The sequence below is a fragment of the Telopea speciosissima genome, chromosome 10, assembly GCF_018873765.1.
Source record: "Telopea speciosissima isolate NSW1024214 ecotype Mountain lineage chromosome 10, Tspe_v1, whole genome shotgun sequence".
In the NCBI taxonomy this organism is placed as follows: domain Eukaryota; kingdom Viridiplantae; phylum Streptophyta; class Magnoliopsida; order Proteales; family Proteaceae; genus Telopea; species Telopea speciosissima.
The window spans coordinates 13,254,606-13,270,241 of NC_057925.1; the positions used below are offsets into that span (position 1 = coordinate 13,254,606).

Sequence of the window (15,636 nt, forward strand, 5' to 3'; positions counted from 1 at the left end):
CTAGGTTGAATGTTTTTGGATGAGCCTAAATTGAAATAAAAAAAAATGTTTGGAAATCACACACAATAAATTGTAAAAAGGGGACAGATGGCATACCTAACTCCAGCTTTGCCTTGCAAGGTTAGTATATTGGAATTTAAATTAAGCATGCAAGGTATAATGTAGGGCAATACATTCTATGCTAACAAGCAGGAGATCATCATACACATACTAGAAATTATAGTAAAGGAAAATCAGTTAAAATAACGCCAGAACTCTCTTTAGATAAGAAAAAATACATGCTGAAAACAATCAACTCAAAAGATTAAAAAGGGTTGAAGGCGATGGAACTCCTATAATGAAAATAAAGGAAAAACGGTGAAATTTTTCTTAAATTCTACGAAAAAATCAAGAAAAATAGTAAATCAATACTAAAGAACCAAAAAGAAGGGGTGGGGGATATATCTCTGACCTACTGGGAATAGAGTGATGGACAGATCGAGTTCATGAGAAAGACAAATCGGAAAACTATACACCTCTGCACAACACCTGCCCCACAAAGGGCAACAGCGACACGTGCTCAGCCAAAAAAAAATCAGAAAAATATGAAATAAAAACCAAAAGACAGAAGACTCACCTGCCTACAACTTTCGTGTAGAAAAGAAAATCGTTTGAGTGGCTTAGACTAATATTAGCGAAGCTTCAATTTAGAACTGACACAGCAACTCAAGCTCCAAATCCACCCGAAGAATTACGGGTCCTTCCGTTCACAAATGGATTAGGGAGATGGGCTTTGAGGACTTTATGTAGTTGCAGTCTCGCAACTGTGACTTAGACCTCTATTAATCTATTTTGCTTTGGTGGAGAGAAGATAGTCGTCTACCCACACCTTTCATTTCACTTGTGGGGAGATGACCATTACCCCAATTGATTTTATTTTGTGCACTGACCTTCCGTTTTGGGGGCACGATCATTAAGGGGTCCCTGGATGGCTGGGATTTTAGCAACAAAGAGACAGTGAGGGAGCTGATAGGTAGTGCACCCCGGAGCCCCAGGTCTCGGAATACTTAGTTCTAGAAGGCATGGGAAAGAAAGAAGAATGTGGTAAATGATTACTCTCTCAGATCCAACCAAGATCGACTGGCACAATCCTTTGTTATGTATATATACGTTGGGGAACTCCCTCTTCAGTAACAGCAGCAGCTGGATTAGCCTAGATCAGCTAGACTACTTGAGGAGGATAGAGGAGTTTAGGAAGTATAAGAAGCACTAGAGTCGATGACCTTTAAATTCTCTAGCAACTTCTATCTTAATAAATAAGAATTATAACTCTCTCTCTCTCTCTCTCTCTCTCTCTCTCTCTCTCTCTGGAGAATGTTCTTTGTGCTGCAGCGCAAGCTGCGGCCAGGCACATAGGCAGCATGTGCAGAGGAGCAGGGTGGTCATTGCACCCACCCCCATGCTTGGGCACAGCCTGCAATGTGGCACAGAGAACAACACCTCTATCTATCAATCTATCTATCTATCTATTGACAAATCATCACACCTAGCTGACTCAGAGATATTTCATTCTCCACATAGTTTCTCAATAAATCTCTTTTTTCCTAAAATAGCTTTTTAGCATGTTAGTTATTAAGCAAGTGATATTAGTACGAATGGTCTAAATAGAAAGAGATCAGCCTCCGATTGAACGGGGCTAGGTGTGTAAAAACTTGCCATCACACAACTTTTAACCTATATACCCAAAATCTGGGAGACCCCTGCCTTATCTATTGTGGGTCATTTCTCTCCCTTTTAAAACAGAGAAACATATACGGATCTTAGACCCATATCTAGATGACAACTACTTAAACTAAATAGAATATTTTAGACTACCGAAAACAAAATCATCATTGTCGTCTCCCTTCTCATGAAAGTGCAGAAAGGGAATTAACCACGCAAGGGATGGAGGTGCGGCAAAACCCCGCCGATTCAAGCTGCAAACGCTCTACCAGGTCAAATCTCGAAGGTTGACACTCTAATGGGCTAAACCTCTAAAAGAAAGGGATAGTGGAAATAATGGTAAACACAATTCCCCGGATCGGAGATGTGTTGATATTAACATGTAATCTCGGGTTTTAAATGTTTATCTAAAACATGAGATATGTATAGATGGAGACTAACAGTGGATATTTTAGTTAAGAAAGGAGTTGATTTCCAAATTTCGAATTATTGGACAATTAACCCGAGTTTTATCACTCTAGATAAAGCTGGGACTATCAACAGAGACCACGATATCGTTTTGTTTCTTGAGTGGATTATTAGTTCTCTCTTTTTATTCCTGACTTTGGCTTAGGATTCTTGCTGATGGTCATGTCGAAGGTAAATCCTTAGTTCAAAGTCTTTAGTGTTGTTCTCGGCTAATGGCAATGTCAAAAGTAAAGTTTCAAGTCATTCATTTATTTGTTTTTCGTTTGAATATGCTTCGACGTTATTCTTGTACATCCTTTTCGTATTCTTTAATTCATTGTCTAAAATCAAAATCCAATCAAAAAAGCCTAAAAAAAGGCCTTTGAATATTCATCAGAGGTTCGTTAAAAATAAATGCACATTCAGCATTTGATTATGCTATAGGTATAGGTATGCCATTTACCAAAAAACAAAAAACCAAAAAAAAAAAAAGACCTCTTTGGCCAGGAAGTAAGTGACTGAGTTGCAGAGGATATATAGGTAATACCTGCTTCGAACAGTACCAATCACGGTTTAAGAAGTTGAAGTACTACTAAAGCAACTTTTTAGCATCCAATGGGTATTTTGATGGTTTTAAGGACTTCCCAAATACTAATTAAGACCTTGCTACTAATCAACCATAATAAGTAAAACACCATCTAAAGCTTTCTAATAACCACCTGACAAGTGTTGGTGTGTGGCTTGTGTGATTACACTTTCATCAAAAAAAAAAAACTAGAGAGATATCCAATGAGATGCTTAGCCAGTTTAGTGTATATAGAGACCATAAAGATCTGTTTGCAAATGGTTTAAAACCAATGGTTAAATTGTTTAAAACCAAACCATTTACTAAACGGTTGCACTTTTCTAAACCAGAACAGAACCATTCTATAAAATGGTTTGATGGTTTCAATTTAAAAGTTCAATTCAGTTCAATTCGATTTCAATAAAATGTTTCGGTTTACATTTGACACCCTTAAGCAAAACCCATAACTCCACATGTGTAACTTCGTTGACAACTGGGCTCTGATACATGATAAACTACAAGAAAGTCGTTTGAAGTGACATGACTATGATCAATGGAGGCCTTTGGATACTCCAGTAAAGAGTGATTTGATTCAAATTGAAGGAACTAAAAAGGCCAGAGACAAATCTAAAATGATCTTACGAGGCATAATCAGAAAAGACATGCATAGTTTAGGCCTTGTATAAGTATGAACTTGAATAGAGCAGATTGGAGGACAAAGATCAAGTAGGCGACACCGTTTAGTTGGGATGAGACTGAGTTGTTGGTTGGAAGAAGCAAGTAGTGCCCTGTCCGAATAAGCAGTCAAGAGTGGCAGACAGGGAAGAAATCCTCACCAGAGGAACCCGACCTCTACAAGTCCTTATATGACTCGCATCTGATGCAGAGTTTTCGCCATAGCACACCAAGCTGTATCAGTGAAAAATAATAAAACCTTTCCAATGTGTAGAACATTATCTAGAAAAATTTAGATTAGATATACTTGAGGTCAGAATCACCATCATAAATCCAAATTAAAATGTAATCACTGGTAACACAAAAGAGTATTTTCTGGGTTTCTTCATTTCAACCCATGAAAGTAGAAATAACTGCACATCAATTTGATAAATGCTGTCAAGTGAACATACATTAACACATGCCTAAAGTGCGATGGAGCAACAGAAGAATGCGGTATCTAGCAGTATTTATTCTGGAGCAGGGATTTGATTTTGCATGGATTTATTCACACTTGCCACTAAGTTTCAAAGTAAATGCTTGCAATGATAAAAGAACCAGTTTTAACCTCTCCTTGGCTTCAGCATCCAATAAGTTGCCATCACTATCAAACTTCTGCGGAGGTTGGAATGCATTCAAGAAAAACTCCGGCTTGTTTATAAAATGAAGATCAAGATAAACCCCAATTTGGCGCAAATGATACTGTGCTCTTCCTCCACCAAAACCTCCTCCAGCGCTTACAATGGCAGCCGGCTTACCAGCCCAAACATTTGGAGGTCTAGATGCCCAGTCGATCGCATTCTTCAGAGGAGCTAGATTCAGAGATAGAAACAAAAAGTTGGCAACAAACTAAAGATGCAGAAATCACAGGACTCAATCACTTATTTTTTCTTGTTAGGTCAGTGAAATTCGAATCATCTGCAGAAAATTCGAATGTGCCATATTTTCAATCTTTATGTACTAGATAAGAAAATTCTAAAAATATGACCGACCAGCTCAAAACTGGTCAAAAAAAAAAAAAAAAGAACATTAAAGAGAAACAATGTAATAATGGAGGGAAAAGTTTACAAATATCACTCTTTGAAACCAAATACATAATGATGATTTACAAGAAACAAAATTCTTGATCATGACAATGTTTTTTACCTATTTTTTCTTTCTATTTCTCCCTCGAGGTAAGTAGAATGGGAACACCACAAACTGCAAGTCTGTGTTAGGTGGGAATAAAGCAGGCTAAAAAACTTGAATGATTAAAAAGAAATAATAATTTCTAGAAAATCATAAAAAACAATTCTATGCTCAACTCAGTTCTTAGGTTCAACAGGGACTGAAGATAAACCCTATTATGCCCAATAAAACATGAAGAGGAGGTAGTATATCACATTACTACATCCACAAGCTTTTCTCAATTTTGCATGTGAAAAGTTTAAGAAACACAACGATGACCAAATGGCCATCACTTCAGTGTTTATATAGAAGCAACAAATCCCATTTTTTAATCACATGACTTCTTTTGAGGAATGAGGATTTTATCTTGCATATGCCACAGCTTGAAAGTAGCTCAGCACATCTTTTATGGCTGCTATGCAAACTAAACCCAAGTTGGTAAAAATGACTGGAAAGCAGGACAATTCCAGCTCACCACCAGAAACAACTCACAACTCTGTCAGCTAGACATTTAACCATAAAATTCCTAAGCTAGGAAGAACAAGGAAACTCCCATCTGATCTGATCATTCAAACCACAGAAACCAATCCACATTTCTTTTCTACTTCAATATCAAATTTTTTTATTCCAAAACTTGAACAAGAAAAGGCCAGAACGTTAAGATTTGTGTCACACATTTGGCAACAAACCCTGATAGTTTTAAAGCATCACCTTTGACTCTATAATGAGAGTAGGAGCAAGAGGTTAGATCAAGAATATCTGTGAAGTCTCTCTGAGACAAATGGATCTGAACCTTTCCTAGTTCCATTAAGTTGAACTTCTATAGCAGCAGCTTGGGAGATCTGGGGCCTGTCATGATTAGAGGGCTGATCCTAGATCATAGAGGTGACTCTTGATGGTTTTCTCTGGACCAGCCAGTATGATGGACTCAATTACAGTGGCAGTTAAATCTGTAAGAAAAGGGTTGACTATATATGCAACACAGGCATTGACTCACGTAGTTGAGAGGGGGACTAAGGTCAGGGGTCATGTGGATTTTGTGTAATTTTTGCTGTTTCTTGTACAGTTCTTTCTTCTCCAATGTGTCCAATAAAGCATTATCATGGGGGAGGAGGGGGGGGGAGAATGATTTTGAAATTCAATCAAGGGCTCTGTTACTAATCAAGTTATAATATACTCGTGCCATGACCTTCTCATTAATGTAATTTTATACTTTTGGGGGGCAATGGTGGAAGTGGGGCTGAATTATTATACTTTAATAGAAGAAGAAATGTAAGCTTAACATGCCAGCGCCAATGACGCAAGCCAAATACAAGCAACAGAAAATACAAAGAATTAAAGAGCTAAATGAATTAGCAAACCTCAAGCCACAAGCTACTCAGACCACAACCTAGTCAAAGATTGTCGATAGAAAAGTACAAGTTCAGTACCTGACGGATAAACAACTATAATTTTTAATAGGCTTAGCACTAACATGTTGACAAGATCAACAATCAGCAAAATCAGAAATCATATTAGTTGCTACTATATTGGAATTTCAGTAGAAATAATTTCTCAAAAGATATGCCCAATGGAAAACTCCCGTTATATTTCCAGACCTTGCAAAAATTGTCATACAGACCAGCTCCACACCTCCTTCTTGGACCTAAAATTGGGGCATGCGCAAGCCATGATTTGGACTCGAAGCACGCCTTAATTGGGGCTGCTGCATTGTAGGCCATCTTGGCAACCATTTAGCGCTTTTCACCAGTTTTACATCTATAGGCCTCGGGCTCCCACAAGATATAGTTTTCTTTTTTCTTTTCTTTATTTTTTGTAATTTGGTTTTCTCCCTGGTTCATTTTGGTCTCGTTCTCCTTGAGACTACAGAAAGATCTGGATATGCAATAGGTAGCATGGATTCCATCATATTAGAATCTAATTTTGGAGATATTACTCTAAGAAGTTCTCTTTCACCTCTATGAATACCTTACTAGTTTTCCTCTGTTTTTGGTTTCTTTCCCGACCCCCCCACCCCTCTTTGCAGGGGTCCTAGTCTAGCGGGATCAAGAAAATTCCTGATCTCGTATATATATCTGCCACAAGGCGGGTTGGATGGGGCTGAAATTCTGTGGAAAGGCAGCCCCCAGGTTCCCTGATCATACATCAAGTTCCAGCTCGAACAGAGTATGCTATGTGGCAAAACAAAGCATTGAAAACTCTGTTGAAAAATGAAACTTCTTTAAAGTTAACAACCGAAAATACATGAGGAAAATACCAATACATGGGGCAGTTGCAATTGCCATATTGTGTTTCCAAATGGCAAAAATAAGTGTGCACAACGAGAAATCACATTCCACGTTTCATTTCTTCTGTTAAATGGGCCCATGAGTTACACTACTTCCAACCCGAGCCATTTCCAGGCATCCTTCTGTTCTTTTGAAACCTTCAATTGATGGCAGCGTATCACTCCTCACCAGAGCATCTGTTGACATTCATTGTACAAGGCCAGCCCATCAAAATCAAATTTCCCCATGTTGTCACCTACAGGTGCCACTGCTAAGCTCCCTCAGATGTATCAGTTTCTGACCACCCTAATCTTGCCACTCATTCATTTCAACACCAACATACCGATATGCTTGTTCTATGTATTTTCTTGTCTCATTGTTCCCAAAAGCTCTGTAAAGCATGGCTGGTATTATGGTTAGGTGTACAATGAAAATTATTCATTGGTTTTAATGGACCGAATATGATGACAATACAACAGTCTGAAAGAGCCTCTTCACTTAATCCACCCTCTTTAGTTTATAGATAATATCCTTCATAATTAATCTCTCACTATTGATGATTGAACAAAGCAGAAGACTTTTACAGTGTGGTATCTCTTTGTTACCAATCTAAACTAGGCATTTCTACTACTATTTTTGCCAAAAATTTCCCCCATATATCATGTTAATCTGATTTACCTCAAATCTTTTCAGTTCTGAAACATTCCTCCCCAATTGTAACTTGTCACTTAGCCCCTCTTTCTCATCAATTAACACCATGTCATCCATAAACAACATACAACATTAGTCTACATCCCAAATATGTTTAGTCAAAGCACCTATAAACTAAACTAATACAAAGAGGTACCCGCTTTGCCCAACTTTGATTAGCACGGGCTTGTCCCTTGCCCAGTTGCTATTGATATTCCCAGGCTGACACTGAGAGGGGGTCAGTGACTTCAAAAATTTCCTCCCAACTGACCACTGAAGACTGTAACACACTCATGGCACTAACAACAAGCACACACAAATTGGCTGAGGCAATCCCACATTTACCAATCCCACACACAGTCATGTGCACACCCACCTCGCAACCACTATGTGACCAGGTATACCAGGTAGTGCACACCCATCCTGCAAGCACACACAACACTCCAATATCCATAGTAACACAGGCACACACAACACCAGATATACGGGTTCAGCAAGTTGCCTACATCCACAGAGCAATGCCCTACTTGGGTCTCATATATTGCTCGATACTCTCCGCTAATTCAACTGCTACAACAATCCAAGAGCTAAAACTCCTACTTTCGTTTATGTAACAACACAATAAAGGGCTACAACCCTAATCCTGTCAATCCCCAACTTGACAAGTAATTACAATGATCAATGCATTCACACAAAATTACAACCTAGACATAAAAATAGGGATTTGACAAAGTGGATTGCCTCACCCCGTGTAATCCCACCACCAGCCATGTACCCGAAGTGTAGAAATCAATGCACGCAAGCTCCGCACTACAAAGTAGCCATCATAATCACCCCAAACAAGTATTCAGCAATAAAAGCCCTCTTGCTTAATCCTTTTTCTCTCTTTTAGGGTTCATGGCGTTGCTGCACGAATTCCAAGAATTCTACAAAAAAACTAGGCCTTAAAATGACCTCAGAATCGCATTTTGAAGTTCAATCATCGGATCGGAACAAGGGGAGGCCCGAATGGACTTCATTTGGAATCTCTTGCCATTTGGAAACAGCACAACTTGGCAGCTCATTTTTGGGTTGTTGGATCAGCCCTCAAAAGGGTGGGTGGCCAGAGGATCATCGGATCGCATAGATCTCTTCAGCACAAAGCGGGAGTCATAGGTGCTTCGCAAATGGAATCTTCCCTGATAGCATAGTACGCACGCGTGACACAGTAACATGATCAATCCGCAGCTCAAATATAGACCGTTGGATCAAGGTCTCAAACCGCAAGTGGATTAACAACCGTTGGATCATGTTGATTGAGTCATAACGATGCTCTATAAGTGCAGCCCAAACAGAGGCCCTCAAATCTGGATCGAGATATCGAGGGGCAAATGGATTTACTTAGATCGGAATCAACCCTGTCGATCGCCTATGCACGTGATCCATGGAATCGGCCGGATGATGCAATGTATCGCGAAGCATAAGGATTTTTTTTCTTAACTCAGAGGACGCGCACAAGAATATTTTGCGTTAGGCATTCACGCCACGAGCACACATTGAACACTTACCCTCCGATTTGGATCTGGATGATATGGCTCGCTGAGGGGTCTCCGATGAGCATCACCAGTGCCCCATTCTCCGACACGTGCAGGTTTGGTGTGTCACGAGAACGCACTAACTTCACATTGCACCCCATAGAAAAACTCACCAAGAGCTTCAAACTTTAGGCTTCACTGAGGCATATCGTCGAATAGGTGATGCACATACTCAAACCCGTGACCCCTCTTGCTGCTGTGTGCGCATGGCCTTGGTTGTGTGCGGCTCTAGCTGTGCACATCCCGGTGCTGTACGCACAGCCTGCAGCTGTGGCAGCTACTCCCGGCCTATGGCCCCTGCTGCTCCTACCATAGGATGGCCCTTGGCCTATGGCCTGTTGGTGGAGGACCGGAAAGAGGGGAAACTAGAAGAACCAGAGTTTTAGGGGGAGGGAGAGAGATTCACAAAGAAAGAGGGGAGGAAGGGTTGCACATAACTAAAGCCACACTTGAAAACTCAAACTTCATTCTTCAACTCCAAATCTTCATGTTTGAGTTCTACTACGATTACAATGACTAAATAGAAAATAGTTTTGCATAGGAATAGAAACCTAACTAAAATAGAAACAACCCAAAAAGGAAACTACCAAAATAGATCATAGCTAAAGAAAGGAAACTATCGAAGAAGCTCCCATGTAATCTACCCATTTCAAATAAAAATAAACTAAAATAAATATTGCAGCCTAAGTGAACTACCAGCCCTCGCCAGAACAGAAAACTGGTTTAGGACCAGTCTTTGGTTTGGACCTCCAAAGTGGGTATGTCGGTCCAGCCAGGCTAAGGCAACTGCATCAGCTCTCCTCCTCTGAAAATAACTCGACTCCGACGAGTTCGGATAGGGTCCAAGAATGCCCTCCGAGTCAACCTGTCACAGGAGAAATGTACCAGCTGTCTGAGTATGATAGATGGAAGATCTTTCGCTGGGAGGAATTTCATCTCAAGTCCACCATGCTAAAAGGAATATGTATTCTCATAACCACAGTGCTTGGCTTTCTTGTCATACAACCATGGGTGTCCCAAAAGAATGTGGCAGACTTTCAAAGGGAGGACATAACACTGCACTTGATCAATCAGTCCACCAATGGAATATGTGAGTAAACACCTTTCATTAACCTTGAGGTTTGTGTTGTTCACCCACGCAACTGCATCACCTGTGCCACCTACACCCATGTCCCTTGGCCTTGTCCATGACCTCCACTGGGGGTGTCACCTAGGAAAAGCATTTTTCTTATTTTACTTTTTTTTTTTTTTATTTCAAAATCTGATCATCTCATGCCACATGCCACCTCCAAAAAATCCAAAACTATTCAGGTTTGAATTATTTCGACACAACCATTCATTAAACTCCGTATCTCCCTCATATGGAAGCAGATCGGCGTGATTCCAGTTGCACTGGAAAGAAGACTCAACACACTACAACTTCCATGTCCATGCCTCTTTCCAAATCTACCATTGGCCTACTCAAATCAGCTTCAAAATTGAAACATCTGCATGAACCTATGAAGTTGCTATTCAAAGAGTATGCGCACTTCAGCCAAAGCTGCCACATGCTGCCAATCACTGCCAAAAGCTGTCACATATGCCCGGATGCCTTTGTATCACTGCAAAACTGACACACACTGCCATTGCACTGCCTGCTCGGCCAAGTCACTGTCTGACACTGCCAGCACTGCCCCGACATCTGTGAACATTGCCACATCACCAGAACTCTCAGTACAGTATCAAACAATGACAACATCTGCTCCAGTTGCCCAACCATTATTACCAAAACAAGTTACAGCTCCATCATAGATATCCTTAGTCAAATAAAAATATCCACTTGGAAAGTTCACTTTGAACAAGTAAACAATTTTCAAATATTTTCTACAAATGCTTTCAAAACGACTCGAAAAGATAGGCACACAAGACCATACCACTAGCAAAAGACAATAACCAACCCATGCACAAATGTCAAATGGTCACCCTATCAGCAAAATATTTAACCTCTGCATAGGTGTGGAGTACAATCTCTCAAAAAGGAAAGAGTGACACATTTTGCATGTGGAGGTCTCCATATACAATATGTTGGTCATTGGATTGGCAGAAAATGCAGGATTCGTGAAGAAAAGAGAAGACTGTAGACAACCATTTATTTCCTCCTCTCCCTCCCCCCCAAGTCCCCAAAAAAAGAAATTAAATATTTACTTTCTGATGGTCTGGGTCATAAAGCTTTCGATCATATGTGCCCCCCAAATCCGGAAATGATTTTAGATCTATCCTATGGAGCTGAAGCTATGTTATAAAATAGGGCCCTATCTTACAGAAACTCTCTAGCTACCCTAGCTTTCACTAACTGATCAGCGAAGCTCTTAGCTGATCTCTATCTCCATTTTATTATAGATGTTACAATTGCAGAGAGGAACTTTGTTTTCCTAATCAAGTGAAGGTATCTCCATGGACTGCCAGAGACTAAACTTAAACCATTTAAGGACCAAGGCTACATCTCCCCCAATAATTATCATTTTTATACATTCTGTTTATATTTTTTGTATGATATGTATGAAATGGTACACCCATAAGGGTTGTAAAGCTTTTGGACTTCAATGAAATTTACTGTTTTATGCTTCATACATCAAAAGGGGTAAAAAGAAAACAAAAATAGTCAAACACAGTCAGGCAAACCCCAAACCACACCTTACAAAAGGGGCCGGGCGTCGCAATATCTCAAACCACCAAATCTACAAATCTGCAAGTGTTACAACAACAACAACTCAGCCTTATCCCAACTAAATGGGCTCAGTTACATGGATCCTTGCCCTCCAATCAGCTCTATTCAAGGTCATACTTAATAGAAGGCCTAAGCTATGCATGTCTTTCCTCACCACTTCTCCTAAGGTCATTTTAGGTCTACCCCTCACTCTTTTAGTTCCTTCAATCTGAATCAAAACACTCCTCCATACAGAGCATCCAAATTCCAAAGGCATGGCCATGCCACCTCAAACGACTTTCTCGTAGCTTATCATGTATCAGAGCTACTCCCAAACCAGCTCTATTATGATCATTCCTTACTTTATCCTTTCTTGTTTTGCCACTCAACCATCTCAACATCCTCATGTCCGTTACACTGAGTTTATCCATATGATGCGTCTTAACTGCCTAACATTCCGCACCATACATCATGTGTTATCCTTTCCCAAAACTGATCCATGATTATTTGGAGTGTTTTCCCCCTGTACTCTGCTTTACCAGCTAACAACATGTTCCAAAAAATATTTCTTTAATGAATGAAAGTTTTATTGCATAGAAAACAGCAAAACCTGGCAAACAGGATAATAGTAAAAGGTTCAACTATATACAAACCCACAACTGGGAATAAAGTACAACAAATAGCTCAAAGCCACATCATCCTCATGTCATGATATTGGATATTGCATTTACCAGAATCATAGTTTGGCAACGCCTAGGCATCCAAGTGCCTTGGTCTCCTTGCATATGGACCCCCTCCAACACCTTGGGTCACCTAGACGCCACGACAACCATGACCGGAATGCTTTCATCTAATTCCAATCAAGAAATATGAGTGAGTTTCACCATAATCTTCTCAAGTAGTTCACCATCCTGAACCTTATTGTATACAATAGACATACTATCACTTCTATTGATGCTTGCCATTTGCATTTTTCATATTTTTATGATCTTGAAAGGTGGTCCTTCTCATGATCAAGACCTCCAGTAAAGGACAGACAAAAATAGAACTCATTTGCTAAACTAATTTACTGATTGAAAAATGGGAACAAATACCTCATTTGAGTACACATATTGAAGCATGTTTCAACCGAGAGCTTTTGTAATTTTCTCTGTCATCAGTCAGCACTTACAACTCAAACTCATTTGAGTTCTGGGATGTCAAGCGAAAGATTATGCTGAAACTTGTTAGTGGAATAAAACAATTTGATTTCCAAACCCAGGACCGATCCACATAAGCTCACAATGATTAAAATGAGAAAAGTTAGATAGAGATATTTCTAAATCTCTCCCAATATCCAGCATCCTAGAGAATTCATATCTATCTCATTAACTCTCTTCCACCTTAAGACTAAAGAACTAAGGGCCTTCCCTCTTAAAGATGTCCAAGGGATTTTCCTCATCTTTGTTAATAAAGTGCAACAACCTATATGGAGAAGAAGTTGGGTACAGGATCTTTAAGAATATACTTTGGCTAAAACATGGTTGAATCAAGCAAACATTAATCATACTGAGAAAACAGGGAAAAAGTCTTCAGTTTTCATAGTTTGTTCCTGGTCTGACTTTTAAAAGTATGTTAGCATCAGACCTACGAATCATACGAATCAAGTCTTGTTAATAATATTGATTTAGAATTCTGTTAGGATTAAAAAGGCCTTCGGAGGAGGGCAGTCATAGCTAAATAAGTGAAGTTGGGGTTGAGAGTTCAAAGATGAATGATGAACCAGAACATAAAGACCACTTCATGAAAAGGGCGTCCATGATTTGCAAGTGATTCTGCAGAGGCATTTACTACAAAATACAAGATTTATAACATACAGTTCTGGGAAGATCTCTGGTGTGGTGAGCATCCACAACAGATCATGCTCCCAAACTTACATACCATAGTGTTTAACCAAAAAACGCTAGAAGCATCATTACACTTGAGATTGCATTGTTTAACTGGAATGCATCATTACATAAACTCCTAATGGCTAAACACCTTACTATCCAGATTATGCATGACCTTTTAGGTGCTAGTCTCTCTCTCTCTCAGTTTGGCGCAACCTAATAGACAACAATTCTCAAACAGTTCACAGATGAGCCTTTTGCACTCCAATCTACCACCAGAACCACAGGAATTTTTTTTCAGGCTGATGAAAGAAACCTATCAAACACTACATACTATAATCTGTATGGCCACTGCCAACACCAGCCCACAACACCTTTCTTTCCCCCCTCTTTACCATCCTGGCTGGATATAATACCAATATTTCTCACAAAGGACCACCAAGCACCACAACCTGCACATTTCCTTTATTAATTACAAACAAAACTAGAGTCATAATCTTCTCCTGTTCTTATTGTAAGGCATGTACAATGCAGATCTCAACCAAACAAAACTAAGAAGTTCAGGAGAACTGAAAAACTCAAAGAATTCATATATCAAAGCGAATTAGAAGAAATGAAGAAGAAACAAAGAGAAGGGAAGAGAGAAAGTACGGGTAATAGAGTAGTTGTACTCAGGAGAAGCAAAGAGAAAGCAATCGGCAGCAAGGATCTTCTGACGGAAGGCCTCGACAACCGGTGGGTAAGTGCCGTCGACCTCGAGATCGGTATTGATGAAAGGGAGTGGTGAGATATCGGCGTATTCAATATTGATTCCCTTAATGGACTCCTGGCTTAACTGGATTGCTACAAGCAGCAGACAAACACTGACTCAGAACTCTAAAGTTTATAGCAAAAACAGAGAAGAAGAAGAAGAAGAAGCAGTACCAGAGCGAATGAGGCCACGATTGTAGGAAGCTTTGCGAAGGGAGCCAGAAAGGGCAACGACATTTATGTCTGGCACAGATGAAGCTGCCATCTCTCTCTCTCTCTCTCTCTCTCTCTCTCTCTCTCTCACCTACTCTGTCTAGTGACTCAGACACAGAAAGTCTGTCTTGAGTCTGCAGATAGGGACGAGGAATATATCCAAAGCTGACCGGAGAAGAAATTATTTATTGAACGGTCCAACTTTGGCGTATAGTACATACATAGATAAATAAAGTGTCCCATTGCTGATTTGCTACCCAAAAGTGGCCTTGCCCATTTGGATCGGCCCACTAGTGGACCCACCTTTAGAAAAAAACCCACGGGGCCACTGTTCACGACTTCACGTTAATTATTTTGGAAGGGTCCACTTGGGATTAGCTTAGAGGTATAATTTGGTGGTACGTTTGATGGATTTGTTTTCTATTCTTCCTATGTATTTTTTAGGGTTTTATATTTTTTTTTACAGGTTAAATCTCTTCGATCAGCCCTTTTCAAAATGAAGGTAAACAATGAAGCTCAATTACGTTGGAATATCTGTTCATCAAACTCGAATTTGTTTTAAATAAATATTTAATTTTAATTTTGTATGATTTTTTAATAGGATTATAAGTTTGTTCCATGGATTTTCACATAAAATCATTGTCGACTAAGAATAGGACCAGACATCCTATCTAAATGGTCGTTACATTGTATGGCACTATAAATGATGATTTCAAGACATAAATGTAATTACATATTGTGTATGTGTATAGAATAAAATCTAGTGCAAATCTCACATTTGTTATTGCATGTTATAGAAGGACGAGATTCGTACCTGTCACATGTTGACCCTTGAGAGATCTTTATCATTATGGTGTTCCATCACGAGTTTTGGTACACCAAAAGATTGATGTCTCCTGGAGTACATATCAATGTGTTGGATTCGCGATGACGCATCATAACGAAAGAGATGCTCAACATGGAATCCACTACCCTTGATTGAAAATATCAAGTA

General features: G+C 39.6%; 1 protein-coding gene across 1 annotated transcript; it reads right to left on the reverse strand.

Annotated features, from left to right (window-relative positions):
- Positions 1-3,633: 3,633 nt before the first annotated feature.
- LOC122642966 (NADPH:quinone oxidoreductase-like) lies at positions 3,634-14,742 on the reverse strand. Its single transcript, XM_043836591.1, has 3 exons — positions 14,604-14,742; positions 14,331-14,522; positions 3,634-4,239 (listed from the first exon to the last, which is right to left on the reverse strand). Exons 1-3 carry the CDS (start codon positions 14,692-14,694, stop codon positions 3,932-3,934), a joined length of 591 nt encoding a protein of 196 aa, XP_043692526.1. The 5' UTR covers positions 14,695-14,742; the 3' UTR covers positions 3,634-3,931.
- Positions 14,743-15,636: the final 894 nt, after the last annotated feature.

Excerpts from the sequence above, each read along its gene's own strand:
- LOC122642966 (XM_043836591.1), bottom strand. The coding sequence starts at position 14,694 with ATGGCAGCTTCATCTGTGCCAGACATAAATGTCGTTGCCCTTTCTGGC. Across the intron at positions 14,523-14,603 it reads TCGTGGCCTCATTCGCTCTG|CAATCCAGTTAAGCCAGGAG; the intron begins GTACTGCTTCTT and ends TGCTGCTTGTAG. Across the intron at positions 4,240-14,330 it reads GTACAACTACTCTATTACCC|CTCCTCTGAAGAATGCGATC; the intron begins GTACTTTCTCTC and ends CTCTGAATCTAG.